The sequence below is a fragment of the Xiphophorus couchianus genome, chromosome 2 (assembly GCF_001444195.1).
Source record: "Xiphophorus couchianus chromosome 2, X_couchianus-1.0, whole genome shotgun sequence".
Lineage (NCBI taxonomy): Eukaryota > Metazoa > Chordata > Actinopteri > Cyprinodontiformes > Poeciliidae > Xiphophorus > Xiphophorus couchianus.
Genome location: NC_040229.1, coordinates 31,671,748 through 31,697,617, shown reverse-complemented (window position 1 = coordinate 31,697,617; position 25,870 = coordinate 31,671,748). Strand labels below are relative to the sequence as shown.

At 38.7% G+C, this 25,870-nt stretch overlaps 1 protein-coding gene across 1 annotated transcript in view; it reads left to right on the top strand.

Annotated features, from left to right (window-relative positions):
- The window catches only part of tmtc3 (transmembrane O-mannosyltransferase targeting cadherins 3), a 33,069-nt gene extending 11,155 nt beyond the window's left edge, over positions 1-21,914 (top strand). Inside the window, exons 6-14 of the mRNA XM_028002129.1 lie at positions 46-218; positions 8,324-8,576; positions 11,730-11,878; positions 13,314-13,434; positions 13,601-13,712; positions 15,902-16,005; positions 16,489-16,658; positions 18,181-18,407; positions 19,378-21,914. Coding sequence (XP_027857930.1) covers positions 46-218; positions 8,324-8,576; positions 11,730-11,878; positions 13,314-13,434; positions 13,601-13,712; positions 15,902-16,005; positions 16,489-16,658; positions 18,181-18,407; positions 19,378-20,258 — 2,190 coding nt within the window. The 3' untranslated portion in view covers positions 20,259-21,914. The remainder of the gene's footprint in view (positions 1-45; positions 219-8,323; positions 8,577-11,729; positions 11,879-13,313; positions 13,435-13,600; positions 13,713-15,901; positions 16,006-16,488; positions 16,659-18,180; positions 18,408-19,377) is intronic.
- Positions 21,915-25,870: the final 3,956 nt, after the last annotated feature.

Sequence of the window (25,870 nt, the reverse complement as noted above, 5' to 3'; positions counted from 1 at the left end):
GAAGTTGACTTGACTCCTATTATTTCTTCTCTTTGCCATTCATAGTTTACTCTTCCCATGATGCTGGACACTGTGCGACAAGTCCTGCAGGGTAAAGACGGTTTCCCGTACGCGGTCCTGCAGACTCTGCTGAAGCTCATCGTCCTCGTCATCAGCACCCTGCTGCTCGTCATCGTCAGGGTCCAGGTCATCCAGTCCCAGTTGCCTGTCTTCACCAGGTAGGCCGACCTCATAACTACATGCACAGAGTCAGGAAATGATTACATGAATTAACATTATGTGACTTAGAATAAAAAATCCCTTCCTTTGTTTCACATTAGTCAAACTTTTAGGAGAATGAATAAATTATAATGTGCTACGTGGGTGATGCATCTTTACCAAAGATATTCAAACGGTAAATGTCAGTGTAATAAAATTTTAACCATTATTTGCTTGCTAATGGAGTTCAGCATTATGCAAACACAGATCACTGATGTGGTTCATGATTTAATTGCGACTGCATTATGGTTTACAGAAGGTTTTTGTTTATTTCAATAAATTGACCATCCTAATGTGGTTTCTGAGTATTTCACTTAATGCATGTCGCTAATGGGTCTGTGTTTTTATTGTGTTTTATAATTATTTTTTATTTCTTTTTTCTATCCATCTGTTTTTTTGTACCTGCATGGTTGTAATCAGGGTTGCAGTAGGAGTCTGCCTATCAATTTTTTTTATTTTTAAAAAATTTTTTTTTAAATTTCCTTTATCTAACCAGGTAAACCCCATTGAGATCTAGATCTCATTTTCAAGAGGGACCTGGGCAAAAACATTTGCAATAACATTAAATATCACATGCATATTTTATGATCCACTGAATTTTTTCCACTTTAAGAACTTTTTTTTATAGCATCCTAAAAAATGTGTCTGACATAATCTATTAAAACCAAGTGTGACTTTTAGCAGTTTGTATTAAAATATTTCCTGCTTCAAGTTATGTCACCTGGCAGCAGGTGACAGATAAAAGAGTGGCCTTCAACCTTCTAGATCTCTGCGTATTGTCTGAAGGTCTCCTTTGAGCACTTTTTTTGCATCTTAATAAAAAATGGCTTTGAACTGTATAAGCAATATGATGGCAAATTTCATATAATCTTAAGCCATAACTTGTTAAAACCTCTGTAAATCTTTTATACTGTTAACTAGCCCACGAATGATAAAGCTGCACAAAGTCAACTGTAGGATCCAGGATTCTCTTGAGTATATTCACAGCCATCCAACATACTGAGGGCTGCGTTTCAACTTTATGTTTGAAAAATATCAACAGCGCATTGATCCAGAAAGTACATCTGCATACACTCCCTTGTAAAAGTGTTTTACAATCATACTCCTCATGGCCTGCAGGGCAGACCGCCCAGCATGTTTCAGCCGTGTAAGTATGCCAAGACACCTGATTCAACAGCTTATCGTCAAGTTCTACAGAAGCCCGTTAATAATCCACCAATTTAAAGCAGGTGCACTCAAGCAGGGAAACATTTAAATGCTGTACACCAGTGAATCTTGGTGATTAGGATGGTGAAACCCTTTAGTGCAAAGAAGCTCCTCAACCTGCTCTGTTAGACTCCTAAATAAAAATCTTGTCTGAAAGTGTGTGCATTATAGACAGTTTGTATGTCATTGTTAACATCTGGAAATTTCACGCATGCGCACAATGGTGGAGGGCTGAAAGACAATTCTTTTACTTGCCATCCAAAGTCACGCCACCATAGTAGAACAGTTCTGCTATCAAAATGACAATTGAAGATATAGGTATTATGAATTTAATACCTATAAAATTAAATTCATAATACCTATTATGCATTAATTTTCAGCAAAGGAAAAATAATGCAGAAAAAACATTGAACAGCTCAGAACCACTTGTTTTTTTTCCTCACTCTGTGTCAGCGATGCTACACGTAGACTTGTTGCAATAGAGATTGACTCACAACAGCTCCACTAATATGTCAGGATTCGACACAAAAAAACAGGCAAACATATCCCCCACAAAGAACAGAACATTCTTTGCATTGTAATGTTTTCAAGCTTTGTTTATTTTGCGATTATTAATAAGTAACTGCCTAAATACAGTGGTGAATGATTAGATAATTTAAACACCTACTCTACTGAGGTGACACACCGACTGTCAGGGAGTTGGTGTGTGGATTGAAATTTTATTTAAAACTGAACTGAAACGCACCAAATTCCGTATCACATCTACATATGAAGTTTGTCAAAGTCAAGCTAGCATATCTGAGCTACTTCTCTCTACCTCACCGTCACGTTTTCATTTAAATACTGTGGACATTTAAGATGTAGCTGGATCTAAATTAGCTAATTACTAATTTAAAGCCAGTTTAGAGGCATACACTGAAGAGGGTTGCCAGACTGTTTCCAGTGTCAAAGTAGGAAGGCCACATTTGTGCTGTGGTAAAATGAAGTGCTACTATGAATGCAGATTTATCTGTCTAAGGTCCATTAGGGTCCAACTCCACAGCACTGAGGGTCTGTAGTGTGTTAAAGCTAAGGTGCAGGATGCGGTCACTGCATGTTGCGTAATAATCTTTGTCATGTGTAATGAAAATAGTTTAATCTTTTAAAAATAGCCACACGAAATCCTGCAGCATTTGTCACCTGTTAATTATGGGCGCAGCTGATATTCACTGTGGCATGAGTAAGATAATTTAACTTATGGAAGTTTATAAGCCAATCCCACACACTATCAAAATCAATTAGTCCCATAATCCATCAAAACGTAATCGAAAGATAATTTTTTTCTCCTTCACACTGAACAATTCTTCTTCTGCCTTCAAAGACGCAGAGGAGATTGCTGCATTCTGCTTTTATTTAGGATCAATCCAGGATAAAAAAAAGTTTCAACAAAGAATTACGAGATAAATCAACATGAGTGAGTAATTGAAGCAATAAAGGAGTAACATTAAAAATAATAAAAAATATATGCTGGTCCAATACCAGATCATTTCACTCCCAATCCAATTGCATGATAACCTCTAGTGCTCAAACCAGAGTACTAGTGTCAAATTAGCTGCCCTGCAGTCCTTGACTGTTTTATAAAATATATCTGCAGAGGAAGAAATCACACACAATTGTGCCTTCAAAATGCAAAATTTCTAATTTATTTGTAAGATTTACAATTTATAATGTCACAAAGTTTCTCTCTTTCTCAAGCATTGGTTTAGAATCTAGTGATAAATCACAAATGGTTGTCTCAAAAGATTTCATACAGCATCACATGAATGAGTCACATTTTATTTACTTTCTGTCACCACAGATTGTGTTGACAACCTGAGGAATGGAAGACAGTTGTCGTCTGTAACGTAAACATTTGATTGGGGGAGTGATAGCAGCATGAACTGTGTGAATACAACAAAACAACATTCTCCAATACTCCAAATGGATTACATTATTGTTGAAGGCTATTTGCAAAACCAACTTTGCTGAAGAAATACTCAAACATCAAAGATACCACATCGCTTCTTTCCACAACTCTAGGCTGAAAGGAGAATTTTTTTTGTCTAAACTATCACATTTTAATCCAAAGTTTATACGTCTCTTTGAAGGCTAATGAAAGAACTTTGTGATTTAGGTTTGACTCCATCTGTATTTGAATCTAGGATGGGAAAGGTCTTGGAAAAAATGGAGGAAGGACGAATGATATGTTTCAGACTACATTGATAAGCAACTCTAAGGCGGACCAACAAAGTAAACTCTGGTCTGACTACAAACTTAGGTTTATGTGAACTCTGGTATGGTTCGAATACATATGTGGATGCCAAGTGGACCGGAGATAGCTCTATAAGCAGGACTGTATCAATTAGCACTTCAGAGAGAAATAGCTTTTAATCTTTTCCCAAAGATAAGAGGAATCCTACAACCACTAAAATCGGATGCCTGGTCTAACACACCTGCATCAAGTGCTAGATCATTATGCTGTAGAGCCGGATAAAAAAACAGGGGATGTAATTCAGCCTGTGTCAGAACAGGGACACATCTAAAATAACCACAACAGACTCTTAAGGACTTTAAGAGTAGTTGTCCAGCTTTTAACAAGGAAGAGAAACCACCTCGTGATTTGTAACTGTTTCACTTTGAAAATGTCAAACATCTAATCATTCTGTTGAATAAATAAGGGTTTACATTGCATTTTTAGCATACTAATCGATAGCTATAGAAACATCATTTGATGCGTACTGAATATCATCTTAATTTTGTTGAGGTTACGTAAGTGTTGAACCAAGATACTTGAACATTGGTCAATGAAAGAGTTACTGATCATTTATTTATCACTCCAATGTTGGTTGAAGAACTAAAAATCTCAGATAGCTTTCTGAGGTAACTTAATGAAAATACAGTTGATATCACAATAAAACATAAGATACAACCGAACTATCTTTTACATTTTTTTATTTAATGGTGAAAAGGAAAAAAGCCACAAAATGGTTTAGTCCATCACCGGATCTCAGTTGGATTTAGTTTCATTTAATCTTGTTTCAGACCACCGCAAATGCACTCAAACACCAAATCATGCATCAGTTCACAGTGGCTTCAGTAAAGGTCCAGTATAGTTTCATCAGCTGTTTTTATGAAACATAATAAAAAGGCAACTTGTCGAGTATCTGAATTAAACCCACCGTTTATAGAAGTAATTTAGAGCGATATCTTCTAGGTAAAGATATATACACTCTACGACCTCCTCAAAACATTCAGTGTAAATGTTAATAGTTGTGCAGCCTGAAGTATTTGTTGAAGGTCATCCATTTTTAAATGGTCTGCACAAGATTCTACCTAATGACATTTGAGCATGAAGATAAAATTCTAGGTAATTAGCTGGGTTAGACTAATCCTCTGGCTGTAATCCTAAAGATGACTCCAGATTGTCTGCTAGAATATCTGCCACAGAGCCATAACAGTTTGTCCAGCATACACAGCTTATTGTCTGCTGGGTGCCGATCAGGGTTTACGGCAGGGGTTCTATAAAACAAGTTCAGACTACGACCCACGTCAGAGCAGTTCAGATACAAATGCAGGCTTGAGATGTTTTACTGGCACAGCAAGAAAAGACTGATCAAGATTTATGATTGTGGAGATATCCCAAAGTCAAAACACATCCTAAACGCTATATTTACTCTGCTTTAAGTGGAGTTTGGATCATTGGACACAGTGCAATGTGAAAGTAAACCGCAGATGAAAATGGAACAAATATTGCAACTTTGATTCCAAATTCAACTGAGTCTCCCGGACTATGAGGTGTGGAAAAAATGTTAAAACACTTCCACAACTTTAACTGACCTTGTAAAAAACTATCAATCTTGACTACCTAGAATGGAGTCTGGCTGCTTACGGACAAAACGTAAAAAAGGAGAAGCAAACAAAGTTTATGAAAGTAATGGTATCAGTGCAGAATTTCTGTTTTAGCCATAAACTGAATGATTGATGCTAATGATTTTATATCGATGGCTTTTTTAAAATTTCTTTGTCTTTTCTTTAAGAACCAACACAACACATTTTATTTCAGCTTGGAGCACAAACATGATCCAGCCTCACCAGTTTGGAAGTTTTTATCTCCATAAAAAACTACCAGTAAGATTATATCTCTGTGAGAGCCTTGTTAGGATTAAAGTTGTTTTGGGGAACTTTTATTAGTAAGACCGTAAAGATAGCTGGTGTCAGATTTAAAGGAAAAAATCTAAACGGTAAGATGCAGCGGTCTCTTTCAGCATATTCTCACTAGCAAGTATTTGTTCTTTTTTTTTATCTGAAGTTACGGTCATATGCTCAAATACAATTGAAAGAAGGGGGAAAAATTCTAATCTTTGAATCATTTATTTATGTTTTTATTTAAAGGGATGCATGGTTTCAGTATCCCCAAGTTTATTTTAAAGTTTAAGAAGAGCTAAAAAAAAAAAGACCTTCAAGTTTAAAAAAACCCCATTAAAGACAGTCAACTAAAAGTTGTTTACTATCCAGCTGGAAAGCTGATTGTATTTTACTTTAGGCTCAAGCAAATTCAGCCTAGCTGCCGATCACTGAACCCAAAAAAAGGGGTTTCCAGAATATCCTAAATTTCAATACTCTTCTGTGCATGTTTTTCTTCCATCAGGATCAAAGGGTGCGAGCCTAAAATCAAAAACTGATTTTACACATTTAAATTGTGTCAGAGACATGCAGGGAAAGAAACTCTGCTGCCCAAACATAACATCAGAGCAACAGTTTGATTTCAACAGTGAACAGACTGACGAGGGGCAGAACAAACGCAGCACCCCATTATGCCGCTGCGGCCCTCATTTTCCTCTTCCATGCTGTTATGTTTTAAAAAGCGATGAAAAGATCTACAGCGTAGAATATTAAAGGAGCTGTGTTGGGAAGTCAGGGTAAAGCTCAGTGAAGGCCACGGCCTGAAACTGTTGAGCAGATTTACAGAGCCTGAGGTTGCAGCTTGATGAAGAAAACAGCCACATGCTACTGTTATCAATTCAACATCATAGCCCTGGCAATACTAAAGCTATTACTCATCTACTGTACAGACGTTTAGCTATGTAACACCTACCCATCATCAGAAGTTCTTTAGTTTGAGGCGTTATAATTGTTGTACTTCATCGGAAGCCCAAACTGGAGTCATAACCAAAATAAATTGGATGCAATATAAAACCCACAGGACATGATATTAAATTAGAATATATGTTAGATATTCTAATTTAATCAAGAAATTACTGAAGAATAAAAAAGTATTTTGTAAAAATGCTACTCAAGAACTGAGTAACTAATCACAGCATTTCATTTTTTAAGATGTCGGCCATAAAAAAGTACGTAAGATTATGAGAAAATTCAGTTTAAGGTAATATACTGTATGTACACATAAATAACAAAGTGACAAAATAACAAATTCAGTCAGAGGTAACACTTTTCCAAATATATATATTTTTTCAATATAAAACGAATTAAACTAATAATTCTGGTTACTTTGGCGGCTGTGGCTCTATGGTAGAGTAGTCATCTTGCGATCGGAAGGTTGTAGGTTCGATGTGCCTCTGGGCAAGGCACTTAACTCCAAATTGTGTATAAATGTTATAAATGTGTGTGTTTGTGAGTGCGACTGGGTGAATGTGACTCTAGTGTAAAGCGCTATGAGTGGTCAAAATGACTGGAAAAGCACTATATAAGTTCAATCCATTTACCATTTAATACTTACAAAAGGTAATGTCTTCAGTAGATGTTAGAACACAGTGGCAATATTTGGTGTTTACTGGATCTTCTTGAACTCTAAAGATAGAAAACAAAATTAGAATAGCAAAGCTTGTGTACAAACTCTAACAAACTGTAGAGTAAGGTGCATTTTTGGTTAAAACATGTTTGTCCCTCATTCAGTGAAGTTATTATCAGAATCCAGAAATTTAACTTAAGTAAAAAATAACTATACTTTATAATAATATTTCTCAAGTAATTGTAAAAAAAAAAAAAAAAAAAAAATACAGAGCGGTACACATGCTGTAAAAAGTTTTTTTCCCCAAAATAGTTACTCGGGTAACTGTAATTAAGTAAATGTAGCTAGTTACATAAATTAGTTCTGGATTACTGTTATACAAGCCTGCATCGTATTAGGAAAACATGAAATTTGTGATAACATTGGATTAATGAATCCTATGTTGGATTAACAATTTGACTTGTGATAAATAAATAAACAGTTTTACTATCCTTCTGCTGTGAGTTTATTACAAACTCAGACCAGAGATAATGAAAAGTCTATTCAGCCTCTAGGGGAAAAAATAGTTCCATTTCAACACCAAAGTTTTATTGTTGTTAAATGTTGTTAAGTTTCTTAATGACTTGTCCTCCTTACCATCTCTTGACCTTCAAAACCTTTTTATGGTGCATTAGAGAAAAAGTCTCAAATATATGTTTAAATAAATCATTCTGTGCAGCATGTGTTTTGCTTACACCGACTTTGCGATAATGATAGATATGGAATATATTAAGTCAATTTTACTTGTATAAGATATTTCAGCAACACTGCAGTTCAAGCTGCTTTGCACCATTAAGTCATTATACAGTAACCAGTTATGAAATGTCACATTTTTGTCAAATGCCATCATGAAGCAACTACACATCAAATATATTCATCAATGTTCCACTTGCTTCTAACCCCTTCTGCTCAGGTGGCTTTTTAGGTGTGATTTTAAGGAACTCTGTTTCGGGTGTTTTGCCATTTTCTGGATTTATTATGCAGCTGTTATGTATGGTTTTCCCCCTTTGCAATAAAGCTAGCGAATGTCTTCTTTGCCCTTTTCCTTTGTAGATTTGATAACCCGGCAGCTGTCAGTCCCACTCCCAGCAGGCAGCTGACCTTTAACTACCTGCTCCCTGTGAACGCATGGCTGCTGCTGAATCCCTCAGAGCTGTGCTGCGACTGGACCATGGGCACCATTCCTCTGGTGGAGTCCCTTCTGGACCTCCGGAACCTGGCCACTGTGGCCTTCTACGTGTTCCTGTGCCTGCTCGCCCACTACAGCGTGTTCTCCAGACACAGCTCAGCCAAGACGGTTATCATGGTGAGAGGAAGTTTTGGTCGCTTCATCTACATTCTTATGCAAACACTTTGAACGCTAATTGATTCATATTCGCACAGATGCACATAGAAATGTTTTTTGTGGCCTTTTTTTGTTGTTTTTCTTGTAACTTTCAGGTTGAGTATCGGATGTGTTCAGAGTAATTTTAACCTGTTTAAAAAAATTTAATTAAATTCCATACAAGCATAGTTCATTTGGGGATACAGCAGATTCTATTCCTGAGCTAAACAGGAAGAAAACTGAATTGATTATCAGAGAAATTAATATTAGGATTTAACAAATAGCAAGTCTTCAAGTATTTCTCATATTCTTAATGACTTGACCACCTTCACCTTACCACATCTTTACTTTCTAAAATGTTTTAGCTGCATTACATAAAAAATGTCACCCAAAATATTTCCGGAAAAAAAACCCTACTTAGACAAAAGGCCGACATTTATTACCAACGCCTGTTGTGCTTTTACATGGCATGCTGTTTTAGAGCAAAAACTATCAAAAACATCAGTGAAAGTGGTTCCTTGTGTCCACAGGCACGTCCACAGCTTAAAAGATGCACAAGAGAATTGTGTGGTTTTTTTTTTCTTGGATCAACATATTAAATAAGGCTTCAAACTGCCTTAATTCACCAAATATTAATTTTATTACCCTACTGTGCACTGTTGTCTGACTTATTCTCTATAGAACTTCTGGTTTTAATTCATTTTGGCTGCTGCTTTCTGCTCTAAAGCATTGCATCAGAAAGTGAAATGAAAAAAATGGGGGGTGGGAGGAAGAAAAAAAAAGAAGAAAAACAATTTTCTAGCAATAAAAGATAGGCTCTTGCTTGAATTTAAAAGAAAAACACGGGTGGTGGTTGTTCACTGTGGGATATGGAAAGAAAATTAGCATTTGTTGTGCAACAACAGTCTTATGGCTCTCATAGTTGAAGGTCAGTGAACTTCCTTAGTCTTTCATTTTTTAGAAAGAGCAACACAAATCAACACTAAATAAACTCAATAATGACTTGTACAGTGTTTACTCTGGTTTGCTAGGAACATTTTGTGTTACATTGCGTAACAGTGTCATACCACATCAACCTATTTAGCATGTTTGCAAGGTTGCCAGCTGTCTCACATGGAGCATGAGACACAACTCAAAAAGCTGCTGTTCTCTGGGAAAAACCAGCGTTGCAGCATTGTTTCTCACAGTGACTGCTGAGCTTTTGCCTGAAGTCTAAATTTCAGGAATTCCTCTGCTTTTTATTACTGTAGTTGGAAAATGCTATTTTATTTAGGAAGGTTTGTATCAATTTGTCTAATAAATTGAAATCTAAAAGTCCATGTTGATAATCACTTAGGATAAGCATAAATCTAGGAAAACATTAAGTGTAACACCATCCATTCATTATCTTTTGCTTAATCTGATGTTGGGTCGTGGAGGCAGCAGCTTAAGCTGAGAGGCTCAGACATCCTCTCTTCAGCCACTTGTTTCAGCTCCTCTGGGGGAATCCAAAGGCGTTCCCAGGTCAGCTGAGAAAGTTGGTCCCTGTCCCTCCAGCGTGTCTTGGGTCTTTCTCTGCGTCTCTTCCTGTTGGGACGTGCCTCGCCATCCAGGAGGCATCCTAACCAGATGCCAGAGTCACCTAAACTGGCTCCTTTCGATGTGGAGGACCAGCATCTCTACTCTGAGTCCCTCCAAGATGATTGCTTTCTCAGTCTACCTCTAAAGGAGAGCCCTAACATCCTACAGATTAAACGCATTTCGGCTGCTTGTATCTGCGATCTCGTTATTTTGGTTACGACCCGAACCTTGTGACCATAGACGAGGGTTGAAACGTAGATCGACTGATAAACTAAGAGCTTCACCTTTCGCCTCTGCTTTTTCCACGACAGACCGTTACAGAGACCGCATCACTGTAGATGCTCCATCATTCATAAACAAGACCGCAAGATACTAAAACTCCTCCACCTGAGGCAGGACCTCGTTACTGATCCGGAATCTATACCTTTTTCTGAGTACAAACTATTTGGACTTGCTCCTTTTCATCTCAACTGCTTTGCTTTCTGCTGCTCCAGCAGAAGCCTGAGATAATAATCCCATGAAGCAAACAGAACCACGTAATCTACAAAAAGAGACTTGATCTTGGAGGCCAGAGAGTAGAATGGAAAGTTTTGAGAAGCGATTGCCCGAAACCATGTGGCAGCACATACTGTTCAGAGGCCTAAAGTGGACTTCAGTGGACTAAAACACTAAAACACTGGTCCTGGTCTGACCCAGTCAACAAAGGTTCCACCAACACCTTCTGGTATGTTTTTACGATAACATGAGAATTAAAATTTCCTCCTTTTCCAAACTTGTGAAAACATAATAGTGGTTCCCTTCTGCCATGTCTTTTTTTTTTTGCCTGAATTGAAAGACTCAAATACATGCATACACCCACTTTATTATTTTTTTAGGAAGTTGCAAAGAAACTGCAGTCCTGTTGTAGTTATCAACTATTTGTTTGCATAATTCTGGCTGAATATTTGACCACTATTCTTATCACAAATGGTAGAGCTCTCAGTTACTGCTAAGGGCCTGGCTTTGAAGCATCCTCCTTACATTCTCAATAGATGTAAAGTCAGGGCCATTCCAGAAGCCTAACTTTTTGCTTTTTCCAAAGCCATCATTTATGCACCTTTTATACAATTGACCTTTTGACACAGCCAATTTTGTGCAATTCCTCCGATGAAAAGGAATTGCTTAAAATGATTAGAAGCAACCCAAGAACCACCAATCATCAAGCCTGTCATAAGCTGGGAAAAAGCTGGAACATCACTGTCGCTGTGCACAGCAAAGAGAGCTTAACGTCATTATGTGAGGGTGCTGACCAAGAGGGAAGTCACTACTCCAAAATTGATTCATTAAATCTTTAGTGAAGTTTTTTTTTAGATGCACAAGTTAAAAGTTCTTCTGGAGAAAGGTTTAGTCATCCTTTGAGATATAGACTTATCTGTTTGGAAAAGTAACCGTCTCTTCATCTTAAACTCATGAGACAACAGTGCCACCTCTGGAAGCAGTTCTTTATCAGAACTGGCATTAATAAAGGTTGAACCTTTGTTTTATACTTTTTAGACAAAATGACTGATCTGTTTGTGTGTTTTTTGATCTTCTCAGGCCTTGTCTTTGATCGTCCTGCCCTTCATTCCAGCGTCCAACCTCTTCTTCCCTGTGGGGTTTGTTGTTGCAGAGAGAGTACTTTATGTTCCCAGTATGGGATTCTGTGTTCTTGTAGCACATGGATTCAAGATCGTCTCACATAAAGAGTAAGTAGTTGTCCAAACTGACAAGTATTCAAGCAGTGACTAAAATGAAAGAGTGACTAATATTTCCTTTTCTGTAACCCAAAATATCTGTTTGTTTTTAGAATTGCTTTTCTATTTTGTTGGAAGTCTTGATTTGCAATTTACAAATTCTCCCTTCTGTATCATGTCTTTTTATAATGTTGCAATTAAAGTAGTCATTGTAAAATTCATATGCTGGCATTAAATACGAAAAAGCACATAAATGTTCAATATCACAAAACCTAACCTTATTGATTGTGAATGTGACAGACAAGCACATTGAAGTGCATTTGCTTGAAACTTGTACAGTGGTGGACCTGCTGTAAAGATCATGTCTGATGAGTTGTAGGCCCCGGTTTTAGGTTTGGTGTTTAGTAGCCGCGTTTCCATTAACCACAGAATTGCACAAATTGAAATTATGAAAACAAATTTAGAGAAAAGGCGTCAATTTTGAAAAAACTAAAGTTTTTCAATAGTCTTTGTTATAGGATGAGGTGATTTTTTTTCTTCAGTTTTATCAAAATAGATGTATTTCACAAAACTACAATGGAAACACTTTTTTCACATCAAACAAGTCACTTGATAAACAATCATTTGTTACTACTGGTGGAAAAGACAAAGAAGATGACAGGAAGTGGTAGGAATACGATGGTTTGTTTTTATTTCTTTTTTCAGACTACATGCAGCTGGCTCCACCAGAGCTCTCACAGCAACACATAGTTTATAGATAACTTAATTTGTCATTCGAATGTGTTGAATCCATAGCTCTTCTGTAAAATCTCTGACTACAGTTTCCCCAAAATGCTGCATGTGTAGCCACTCAAAGTAGGCGGGGCTTGTCACTCCTGAATAAAATGCCGACGTTTCCTCTGATGGCTGATAAATGATGAGCTCTGGCGCCACGGCTGAATTATGGATATATCTCATGTAAATGCTTACATCCCTCGCTGCCATGATTTTAAATGATGTATCATGAACAAACTTATTCATGTGTGATTTTATTTTTCTTTCTTATTTATTGGAAATTGCGAAATGTAGTCTTTTCAACATTAGCAGAATGTAAACAGAGATTTCTGCATATTTGTAATGGTACGCAGCTAACATAGCCTGCTTTGGTATATTCCAGTTCTTACATCACTTTTGACCAGAAAACCTTCTTCTCCATGTTGCAGTGTAAAACGTCTTCCCCAAGAAACACTTGGAGCATTATTATTTTAGCAGGGCCTAAATAGTAATTTAGGCTCTGCTAAACACTTGTAAACAGAAACTAATATAGTAAAAGCATAGCGGTGTGAGTTGTTCTTAAAATGCAGAATTTATAAGCACTTCAGCTTTAAAACATCAGCTTCATAAGTCTTTTCAGTATCATGGCCAAAACAAAAGTGCTTTAAAGTCTGACTAAAACTGTTACTCACAGACAATTAAGGAAGATTTCCTGGCTGCTGATTGGTGTGCTGCTCACCACACATGCAGTGAAAACCTTCAACAGGAACTGGGACTGGGAGTCGGAATATACCCTGTTCACCTCTGCCCTGAAGGTAAAAGCTTAAACTAGAGTATTTTGGCAGTTTTCCAGTGTTCAAACAAAACTTTAATTATCCTGTGATGAAAGACTTTGTTAGAGAATTTAATAGATAACACAACTTTGATCAGTCAGGTTATCTCTGAAAGCTTTTTTGTTTATTAAACTGTGTGCCATTTCAGGTTAACAAGAACAACGCCAAGCTGTGGAATAATGTTGGCCACGCTTTAGAGAACCAAAACAATTATGCAATGGCTCTGCGGTATTTTCTCCAAGCCACTCGCGTCCAGCCAGGTGAGAGACTTCAATCGGACGTCTTTAAATCATTTGACATATTTCCATAAACTGATGGTATCTTGCATGCGGTAGTCTCAGACCACAGATGTTTTGCTTTCTTCTGTGAGTGTTTCAGAGAAACAAGATAGCCATTGTTTTCTTGTTTTTTTGTCAGTAGTGTAGAGTCCACAGACACTGAAGTCGTTATAGGGAACTCCTTCAAGCTGAGATTCAGATGCCTTCTGGTTTGGGATGCTTAGATGAACTAATTTGCATCAATACAGGCATGGACATGTCGCATTGATAAAATTTGCCTAAACAACAAATGTAACAAATAATACATCTGATTATTTTAGCAGCCGCCGAAATAATTTTCAGATTTTAGCAAATTGTTACACATTTTTATTTAAACTGCTGTGATTTGATTCTAGGTGGACACAAGATTTCCATGCTGTGAGAATCGGACACTAGTTCCATTGGTTTCCAGCTGCACTTATGAAAGCTCATTTCTGAGCAGAAATTTGACTTTTTTTTTTCATCAGAGGAGGGTTAAAGAGGTGCTACTCACTAAAGCGTAGGGGTACACAAGACACGTTATCGAGACATTGACCTTTTTTGTTGTGTCATACACACTACTGTTGTTGACTTACATTACATTGTAGTTATGTTTCCTTACATCCAGAAATTACCGCACATATCACCTAACTGGTACTTAATTGGCAGTATTATGTAAAATTTACTTTTTTGAAATTCACGTGGTCATATGATATTATTCCCTCAACCAAAAGTACATGCTCCTGTGGTGTACGCTTTATATCATCCATTGCAACTTCCTGTTGCCCTCAAAAAATAGGAAGGATAAAGTCACAAGAAAACACAAGCGGGTTATTATTTCAAACCCAAGACAAATGAAAAGAATCAAGGCCAATTTAAATTTAAACTGTGGATAATGGCATAAACATGTAAGAGTGCTTTGTCCTAGTGAATGAGTCCATTATGATGAAGGGGTTGAAAGAGACGACTGTTAGTGCATTAAATCCATTATAGTGGCTCTTGATGTCGTCTCTCCTCACATGGTGAAGAGCCATCCAGCGATCCATTATGTGTCTTCATCTTGAGCAGACAAAGCTACACTTCAGCATTCTACAGCAAATGTGCAGGTGAAATACTGTTGGCCCTTTCATATGGGCCGCAGGATTCTTCCCATTCCTCCGCTTTCAGGAAGCCTGTCATCAGCTGGGACATCATAAAGTTTTGTCGGTTTCCCACCAGCAAGTGTTTCCCCAAGATTAACAATGTAAACACTTTAACCCAGTAAGGATTTCCTGCCACAGTCATCAGGAACAGGTTCTTCTCACCGTTCAAAGTTTGGCCCGCTCATTATAGTTCTCAGCAGGATTTATTTTGCTTTCTGAATCGCACAGACGTGTGTCTTCTCCTCTGAAAAGCATCACACCTTCATTAGTGTTTAGGCATCAGATTAGTTTACATTAAAAAAAATTAAAGCAGCTAAATTTCTGAATATAAAGTTGTTCATTTGTTGATATATGCAGAGCTGGACCAAAGATGGAAGATCAAACCATCTTTTCCATCAATCGTAATGGTTAAGGATCATATATCATTCTCTGTGTTGGCTTTCAGCCAGATGGAGATTTTAAAGAGGAGCGGCAAAACAAATGAGGTGGATTAGCAGAGCTGCTGACTGACAGTGTCATCAAGACGTACCACTGTGAAATTTTGTCTTTGAATTAGCTGTTTATGAAAATTTACTTTTTGGAAAATCTGATTCATTCATTCATTCATTCATTCATTTATTTATTTATTTTTACCAACTTTGGGCCCACCCAGGTCCTACCATCTTGTTACACAGGCATGTTTTACAGCTTGTATGTTTTTACACTTTGAATTCAGGTCAACTCCCTGAAGGAATGACTGAAATCAAAGGAAGTTGTTGAAAATATTTTCTGTTTGTAACTTCATCTTAAGAAAAGAAAGGGAGAATTAAAGAACATCAAAAATCAGATTTGGTATGAAGAAACCCCCCCCCCAACAAAATCATTTATTTTATCATTTAAGTCACATTTTCCAGCCCTGCTTTGAAAATACTTGGATCGTATGAGTTTGGTAACATTTATTTTCCCTTTTGGGATAATTTTGAATTGATGTGATCTGAATTTGTCAGAAACGTACGTTTGCTCTTGCCACAGATGACATCGGTGCTCACATGAACGTCGGAAGAACGTACAAGAACCTGAACAAATCCAGAGAGGCGGAAGAAGCGTATCTGGTTGCCAAATCCCTCATGCCACAAGTAAGTCCTCATCGCACGTAGCATTGATTTCATTATTGCGATATCGCCGAGTGCATTTCTTCAGAATGTCATTGTTTGCCACCTGTAGCTTTTGTCTTGTGTTTGTGTGTCACAATTTTTGTCTGGGAGTGATCTTATCCACCATTCAAAGGAATACCAAACGCAGCTTGCCACTGTTCACCCAAGAAAAATGAACTCCACCTATTTGGCATGAAGACAGTGGATGCATTACTGTCTCTTTAGATTCCTAGGAACTCTCTTTACGCTTCCAAACTGTAGTGCACACCACACCTACCTAATTACTCCATTTTCTAATGCAACTGTTAAAACTAAAGTTGAAGTCCAGCTGTCTCTAGATGCCACAGCTGACATCAAAGTGACTTTTCACGCCTGAATGCAAAATTAGCAATCTGTTCCCGTAAAAAAAAAAAAAAATCAGGTTGATATTTAGTGCAACGGTATTTTCTCTTCTACTGCAATCAGGTTATTCCGGGTAAGAAGTACGCGACACGTGTGGCCCCCAATCACCTTAACGTCTACATAAACCTGGCAAATCTGATCCGGGCCAACGACTCTCGGCTGGAGGAGGCGGATCAGCTGTACAGGCAGGCCATCAGCATGAGACCCGACTTCAAGCAAGCCTACATCAGCAGGCAAGATTTTCTCGACTCGCTTCCAATTTGAACATCCACAAGTGGTTTGTGGAAGTATTCGTGCCCCTGTGAACTGCAAACGTCAGAGTTTCATTTAGATGTTTCTGTCCCAGAACCGCACAGAGTTCTTTGCATTAGCTCAAGCTCACATTGAGTGCAGGAAAATGCAAAAATCTTGCCGCAGATTCTTAATTGGAGGCGAGGTTTTTACTGCAACTCCCGCTGGATTCACAGCCCTTTTCTTAGTCGCGTGTGTACCATCGTCCCATTTCATCTGATTGTTTGATGAAAAGCATGCGCACAACATGACGTTTTTTAAACATCATGTTTTAAATATCAAGTTTTTTTAAATTGATATTTGTATTCAGTATAAAGTTCCAAGTCTATTGGGTCGGAACCTAATCCAACTTTAAACTACTTCAAAATGTTATGATTGGCCTCTCTGTTCTTCAGGCACCATGATTTTTGCTTGTTTACTGAAACCATCAGAAGTCGTCATGGAACGGCTGGATTTATGCTTTATTGACTGAAGCATAAATAATTATGGCATATTTACTGTACGCCATAATTTTGGTTCTTGTGCAGTTATAAAAGTAAGGTGGGACACCAATGATTTTGTGAAATCATTTTTAAACAATTTGTATTTTTTATACCTTATTTTGTGTTGATCTTTCATATAAAATCCAAATAAAATAAGTTGGGAGTTTTTGGTTCTAACATGTCAAATTACAAACATTTAGGAGGAACGAGATTATTTCTTGTCTTTAGTTCAACTTTCCAGCGTGTAGTTTATGTCTGAAATGTGATTAATTGATTGTTATTTAATCCTTTATACAGGAGTTTCTCTTGAGACTCATTCATTTACAAGACAGACCTATTTACATACATCACAAAACCATAGAAACTGTAATAAAATCTTCTAAATTTTCATCAACTAATTTAGTAATCGATTAATTGTTAACCAGCGTATAGAGACTCAAAAAAGGGCCAGTCGTTGAAAGAGCAACATATTCAGAGCAAAATAAATGCATATTACATTTAAGATTTTTAAAAATCCTTCATTGTCTACTTATGTGGAAAAAAAGTCTTCTACTAAGTACTTTTCAGTATCCAGTTATTAATAGTTTAATCCCAAAAATAATCACCAGATCAGCCTTGCACTGTATTAATGTTACGTCAAGCAGAAAGAGTTTTTTACATGTTGATGTTGGAAGTAGTTTTAAGCTGCAGGTGCATCTTTTGCTACAAATGATCAAGCTTTCACTAAAGGAGGGCTATTTTGTTGCATTTTAGGCAAAAAATAGATTTTTTTTTCTTATTTAAAAAAAGAAATTATTTCTTTATTTCAGTGTATACTTAATATTGTATAAAATAAGCTTAAGTAGTTCAACAAAAAAAGCTTCAGGAGGTGGCAGTTTGTTTGTTTTTTTAATTCATAGTAATCGGTTAATCATTAGAATAATCTATTACTAAAATAATCATTAGTTGCAGTCCTAATGTAGTTTGCTTGTTTGTTTGACAGAGGGGAGCTGCTGCTGAAGATGAACAAGCTGACAGAAGCCCGGGACGCATACCTGCGCGCGTTGGAGCTTGACAGCTCCAACGCTGACCTCTGGTATAACCTCGCCATAGTCAACATCGAGATGAAAGACCCGTCTGAAGCCCTGAAGAATTTCAACCGCGCCCTGGAGCTCAACCCGCGCCACAAGCTGGCGCTCTTCAACTCGGCTCTTCTCATGCAGGAGTCTGGTGAGTTGCAAGAAAGTGAAAACTTGCGATTTGACGATTTGTGGATATGGAGAAGCCAGACCTGTTCAAACACGCAAAAACCCGTTAAATTGAATGTGTAGCGCATTGTCTGAGGAGGTTAACAGCAGTACTTCACTTGTCAATTGCATTGCTTTTCGCTGGTGTAGGACATCAACCCTCCACAAACTGGAATGAATAAAGGAAGTAACCTGTTATTACCTCTAGGGTGTAACCAGGTTCTTAAGAAATGTCCCTTATGCTGAAGAGATCAGGGCCAAGTTTCTGTCAGTTTCTTTTATTTATCGACTAAGTGAGAAGAAAAACATTGAATGTTGTGTTTTACTTGCAGCAGGTTTGACTGGAAGGCCAGGCAGCTTTAGCTGTTTGTTTAGAAACCAACAGAAATCTGTTGATTAGCACGGCGGATCAACATAAAGGGAAATTTAAGCCACTGAGACATTATACATATATTACTACATTGTTCTACAAAGCTGGGTTACTTTTTAGAGGAATAAACTTCGGAGTGTTGTTAAACTTTCTTTCTGCACTGCGCTCAGTTCCTGTGTCTTTGAGTGATATCTGGATTATAATCACCATTTGTTACAAAAGTTGACTTGTCAGAAGCTTTAGATTCGCAAAATCTGTTACAGTATTATAGGTAATAATTACAGGTGTGAAAGGCACATACTAGTACATCTCAAAAACTTAGAATGTTACATGAAATTTATTACAAATAGAGCAAAATATTGTTACATTTTATGATTATGGCTTGAAAGGGTTGAAAACCTTGTGTGGTCCAAGTGATTGACTTCGAATGTGGCCAGGTTTTCAAGAATTTTCCATTTTCAAGTGAAGACAATCACAACAAAAACAAAACAAAACCATCTACTCAGACTTTGTGTGCTCAGATTGAAAGCAGATGTGGTGACGGGTGAGACCTGGCTTTTCAACTGTTTCTACTTCCTTCCAGGAGAACCAAAGTTCTGGCCTGAAGCCAACCGTCGTTTCCTCATCTACGTGGAAGAGGAGCCCGACGACGCCAACGGCTACTTCAACCTCGGCATGCTGGCAATGGATGCTAATGAAAATGCCGCGGCAGAGCACTGGATGCGGAAGGCCATTGGCCTGCAGGCCGGCTTCCGCAGCGCGCTGTTCAACCTGGCTCTGCTTTACACCCAGACCAAGCGGGAGGTGGACGCCTTGCCCGTGCTGGACGAGCTCCTCCGCCACCACCCGGAGCACGTCAAGGGCCTGATTCTGAAAGGCGACATCCTCATGAACCACAAGAAGGACACCCGCGGCGCCAAAGCGTGCTTCGAACGCATCCTGCGAATGGACCCCACCAACGTCCAAGGAAAACATAACCTGTGTGTGGTCTACTTCGAAGAGCGGGACTTGCCGCGGGCCGAGCGGTGCTTGGAGGAAACGCTGGCCCTGGCGCCCAACGAGGAGTACGTGCGCCGTCATTTGAGCATAGTGCGCAGTAAAATGGCTGCCATGAGCGCGGCAGGGGAGCCGCTTTCCAGTGAGGGTGGCGGCGGCGGCGTGTCGGCCAAGGAGGAAAAGCTGCAGGCGGCGGAGGAAACGACAGAAGATGTTGCCGCGGGTGAGGAGGAAGGGAGGGGTGCCAATGCTGACGGAAAGGGCGATGAGGATGAGAAGAATGTGCGGAAATCCTCAGCAGAAGGCCTCGGGGGTGGGGTGGCAGACCAAACAGAACCTTTGGACAGCACTCAGGCTGGCAAACGGACTAAGGGCAAGTCCACTAAAGAGATTAAAGATATAGAGGAAAAAAGGGCAGCAGCCTTGAAGAGACTAGAGGAGATAGAGCGCATACTAAGTGGTGATTGATTCTGGTGCGGTTTGGTACTGGACTGTCACCCCTCCTCTTAAAACATGTTTATTCTTAATCAGCTGGGATTTCTTTCCAAATTTTTCAGTGTTTGTCTTTTTCTTTCTTTCTTTTTTCAAATCACAGATCTTGTAAAACGAAAAAAAAAAGACTACAAACTTTACGCACATAAAACACATCATCTGTTTCTTGCCCATCGCAGATGTAGATGCGAGCTTGAACTGAATGTGAATTTCACACATTGTTTTGTTTTGTTGCTCTATGTGTAGTCATCGTTTACCACTGGATTTGCGTTTAATAAGATGTGACTCCCTCTTCTGTTGTCGTTTGAAAAAAAAAAAGAATGATTGTATCTGGGACAATTGGAGGATGTGACACGTTCCCCTAGACTTCTCCGAGGCAGAACAGCTCATAGCTGAAAATAAACCACACAGCGAGCAAACACACACACCCACACCTCTCCCACTAAATCACAGCAGCTAATATTTATTGATTTCACTCTGCACTTCCTGCTATGACATGATCCCATTTCCAGCTGCCTCGGTTTCGTTGGGGGTCTTCCTTCCGAGTGTTAGCCCTGATCTGTTTGTCACATTTTCACGCCTGTGTTCTGTCCTGTATCTTCACTAGAGGTGGATGTTTCGGATGTTTTTCTTCATAATCTGTCGTGAGGACATTGCTTCTACATGGGCTACACCCATTTTTATATGACTGTTAACAATGACGCACACCACTCCTTAGCAGAGGCCATGTGTTTTCATTTTCCAAAGCTCCTTCCACCTCAGGAGGGGAATTTTCTTAGCACATTTGCAAAACATGGATTTCCTATATCCTCTCTGCACAATGAGGATGATGTAACAACCCGTCGCAACCGAGACATAATTTGGACGATAGGTGTTTTATAATCGTTTGGGCAGATTTTGGCAGTGCCAACAAGTTGTATTTTTCTCCTTATTCACTCTACCGCTAAATAAGCCCCAGATAGCTAGCTTAAAAAAATGATAACCAAAAACATTTGTGGACCTTTTAACAGGACTGGCTCATCGAAAACACTAAACCTGGTCGCGCATGTCATTGTACCAATGCGACACACTCTATGCTCTTCAAAGGTATGCATTTTATTTCTCACAGGCTAATCATGGTAATTATAGCACTTGTGATGTTCTTCCTTTCTCTCCTCTGGATCTGTTTATAATTGTAATAATGGAGGCAGCACAGAAGAAGTCTGTAAGAATCAGTGAGGCGGTACTACTTAAAGGCCTTGTCATTCATTCATTTTCTGGCCCTGAAAATATTATCCTACATCGGTATTCAGGATTTCATATCCAGTGTTATTTATTAGTATTACATTGCATACACTGCAGGGAAAAGCTTTGGCAGTGTGTGTTTTTGTGTCCGTTATGTTTTTTTGGTTGTTTTTTTTACCATGTCAAGCATAAGTTCCATCGTGTATTTTTTTTCAAAGCCTGTCTCAGACAGTGTTAACAGTGTGCCCCATAAACAAGGTACAACTTTGGACAACCAAGCATCCAGTTTATGTTTTTGGGTGTACCTCATTTTCAGATGTTCTTCTTTTTATAACAATCTGAGGTTTTTATAAGACCCGTGGTGATGGCGGCGGTGGTGGTTATTAAATAAAGTGGGATCAAAAATCATGATTTTGTTCAAACGTTTTTCTCTCGCATAAAATTCCAACTCTGTGGAACTGAGTTGCAGCAGTTGGTGTCTGTCCGCAGTTTTCACTGAGTAAAGGCTCTCCCATACTTCATCTGAAGCATCGTAATCGGCTCTTACTGACGTAGTTGCGTGATGAAAGTCGCATCATTTTGTTCGGAGGGACCTCCGTCTCAACACCAGGCCAGTTTGAAATATTTCGTACAGAGGTCTGTGTGATGTGTTGTGTGATTGGTGAGAGGCTTCTTGTCGCGTTTTGTGTGTTATCACATGGCCTGTGTGAATATGAACATCACCAACCATGTGACTGCATATTGGCTGTTCAGCTGCAGATGCAGTGTGGGAGAGGCTCAAGAGGCAGGGTACGCCCTGGAGAAATCGCAAGTCCATCACAGGGCAAATCAATTAACAGTCAGGTTTTTGGACTGCAGCAGGAAGCTGAAGTAACCAGAGAGGACCCACGCAGGCACTAGCTAAGCCCTTATTTAGCTGTTATCTGAAACAACTTTGTACAAGTTAGCATGAGTCCCTGCTCAAATCAAGGTGAATTGATTGGATATCAAGGAACAGAAGCATCCTGTAAGGTTGCCCAAGTCCAGTCTTTGCATCCCTACTCCAACACACTTAAGTCAAAAGGCTGAATTCCCTCCCAGCAGTAAATTAACTGGTAACCAGCCACTCCTTTGGTGTGTTAGAGAAACGATGTACAGTACTTAAAAGTTGCAGGGTTTCGGCTCTCAAGGACTGGACTTGGGCACTCCTGGTCTAGAAACTGCCGGAGCATCAGCGTTTGTAGCCCTGCTGAATTTTATATTGTCATGATCAAAGTTGGGATTGAGCAAAGGGGACGGAGATGCATCAAAAGATACAGCTCTTTATTTTCTATCCAACATCCCACATCAGAGACGTCTGGTAGGCAGACGACACTCAGAGGAGTGTTACCCAGATTCCTTCTTTTCAAACCGGATCCATTCAAATGAGTCAATGCTCATAAAACTACCAGCAGCTGAAGTCCAGTCATTTGCAATGACTTGGTGCTCACTCTCATGATTAATCCAGTGTGTGCTAAGGAATCTGATTAATGCGTGAAAATTGCAGATGTAAATTAAAAAAGCAGACAATATTCCATACTGAAATTCAGCCAGTATTTTTGGCCTACAGAGTTCTATTGGAGTACTCAATGTGAGGCTTTTAGGCCAAACAACTTTGTGCCAATTGCAAAGCATGGTGTTGGTACCGTCAAGGAATGAAGTTGTTCCATTGCGAATGGTACTGGTGTATTGTACAAAGTGGACAATTAAGGACCTCCTATGAATTGTAAATGATTCTTAACAAATTGAAGCTGGTTCTATAGCAGGTAAAGTATACTCACACTGAAGTTCCAGAATGTTCTTCAAGATCTCTTACTTCGACCATGTTGAAAATTTGTGGCCTATGCTTAAGAGCCAGGTCTGTGGCAAGAAACCAGCCAACAGTTTAGATGAGCTTTACTAAATTTGACAAGAGATTTGTCAAATACCCAACCAGAATTATGCCAAGCTTCCTGATCATTTCAAAAAGTGTTGACAATGAATAAACGTGTATCAACAAGTTATTTGAGCTCATATCTATTATGCTGACCCTACGTTGGTTGGAGCCAAACTTGTGCACCTAAATGTTGTTTTAGAAAGAATCACGTTTGCATGGTGTATAATCATCCCTTTCTCTCCGCCCTCCCACCCACATGCTGGGTGTGTTTTAGCATTTCTCACTTTGTGAGGCCCGCCTTTCCAACAAATACCACATTGCGGGGATGTGGTATATACATTGTGGAACACAAAGCCTGGACCCCATAAGTAGATGTGCTGTTTTTGAGTAAGGAGTTGGATTTAGGACTAACGTGGGAATTGAGTTTAGATTATATTTAGGGTTAAGCATGTACTCATAATGGTTACAGACTACAGAAATGAATGGAAATCGATGCAAAGTCCTTATGAAGATAGACATATTGTGTGCATGTGTGGCCTTGATATATTGTAAGGACTATTTTCTGAACACATGCTACGCTGTGAAAACTGACTGTTCTCTTTTGATTAAAGCATCAAAAGAGAACAGGGCAAGAGTTTTTTGGGGGTTTTTGGCACTTATGACCTAAGGCTGAGACTGATCTGTCATTTTGCTTGGAACAGAGTGTTACTGCCTCAGTGTTCATGCAGACTGCTGTTCTGCTGGCTCTACTGCTTTGGTTTGGAGTCTCCTACTGTTTTTAATGCCGTTTATGAGGCCCAAAGCACAGGTTAGAGACAGACTGGTGCTGTTTTGGGAATTGGGTTTAGATTAGGGTTAAGGTTAGTTTTACAGGTATAGTGTGAATTAAGTTTTGGGTAAGGTTAGCATTAGGTATATACTGGTCCTGGGTCGAGTTAGGCAAATACACTTACTAAGAAAAAATGGAAGTCTATCCAAAGTTCATCTTTCTAGGGTTAGAACTATGAACTTGAGTGTGTAAACGTGACTCCAGCTGTGCGTACGAAGATACAAAGAGTGCTGTGCCGTCCTAGTGCTAACTCAATCAAAATGCCGAGTGAAGTTTCATATTAAGCTCAAACACGCAAAAAAACAGACCTCTGAAAATTTAAAGTCTTAATGTGATTTACAACTGCACGACATCCCTCTCAATTATATGTAGAAACAGTTAACGTCTTGTACATTCGAGGCAGTGTCCACGAGGAGATGGACTAAACTCTGAGAGTTCATTTGCAACAGGGAGCGACTTTGTTCAGCATGATGAATGTGATTAATGTGCCTGACCCTCTTCCGTCAAAACACCTGGAAGCATTTTGTGTGACAACTGGTGTGGATTTAATTTGAAACGACTACAAAAATCTATTTTAAGCATCGGTGGATGACGTGGAACATAACATTTGATTATCAAAGACTATGTTTTGTACTTTTAAACTATATGACCTCTGCTTGCCATCAACCTTGAAATATTTCAACTTTGGGTGCTCTGATACCCAAACGTCACAGTATCATTTCATGGAAGATGTCATGTTATAAGGTCTCATGTACAGGAAACATATTTAAGAGGGGGGGAAAAAAGCCTAGACTGATTTGTCCCTGCTGATTTTGATGTTGGGAAAAGCTTGTCACAAAAGAATCATGTGGCAAACCTCTGAATCTTTGGTCATATAAAAAAAAATAATATTATTGAAAAGTTTGTTCATTATTATTAACTAATAATGAACAAACCTATTAATATTAGTTAATAATAACTATACACAAAGTGAATAATGTGTATTGACTATGTGAAGCACATTATAGAAATGATTAAAACAGACTCATGGTTTCAAAAACAAAAATGTGGACTTAAAGAGTGTTTAATACCTGCTTACAGAGACACTATTATATGTTTTCCAGCCACATAGTGCCTTTTTTATAGTAGAATTGTAGTATCATACTGTTAAGTATCATACTGTCAGTTGTTTTAAAAATTCTGCATATATCAAATATGACTTGACTTCATAAATGAATGCCTTAAAATTGGGCCTGTTTCTTTAAAAAACCCTGTCATTTTCTGAAACTCCGCCTCCAAGAAGTCGTCACAATGTGGCTCCTCTACTAACCCCTTAATGTTTTCACCAGTAATGCACTGAGAAGCAGCTCATATAATGAGCTCAGCAGGTGCTCAGTTCCACCAGGTGTTTGCTAATTGCTGCTGGCTAGTCTGAAGGAGCTGAGTGGGGTGGCCTCGGGGGACGGCTACTCTGCAATACAGAATCTTGGTCCTCGAAGGCAGAGGTAGGTTCACCCAAGCATTCTGCACAGCTGAATGGTTGCCATGGAAGACTAATGGATTTCTCAGACATGGGTGTAAGAATCAAGAGAGCTCTCAAAGCATATTTCTGATGAGGGGATGGCATAAGGTGATGCGAATCTCACAAAATGATAATTTTAC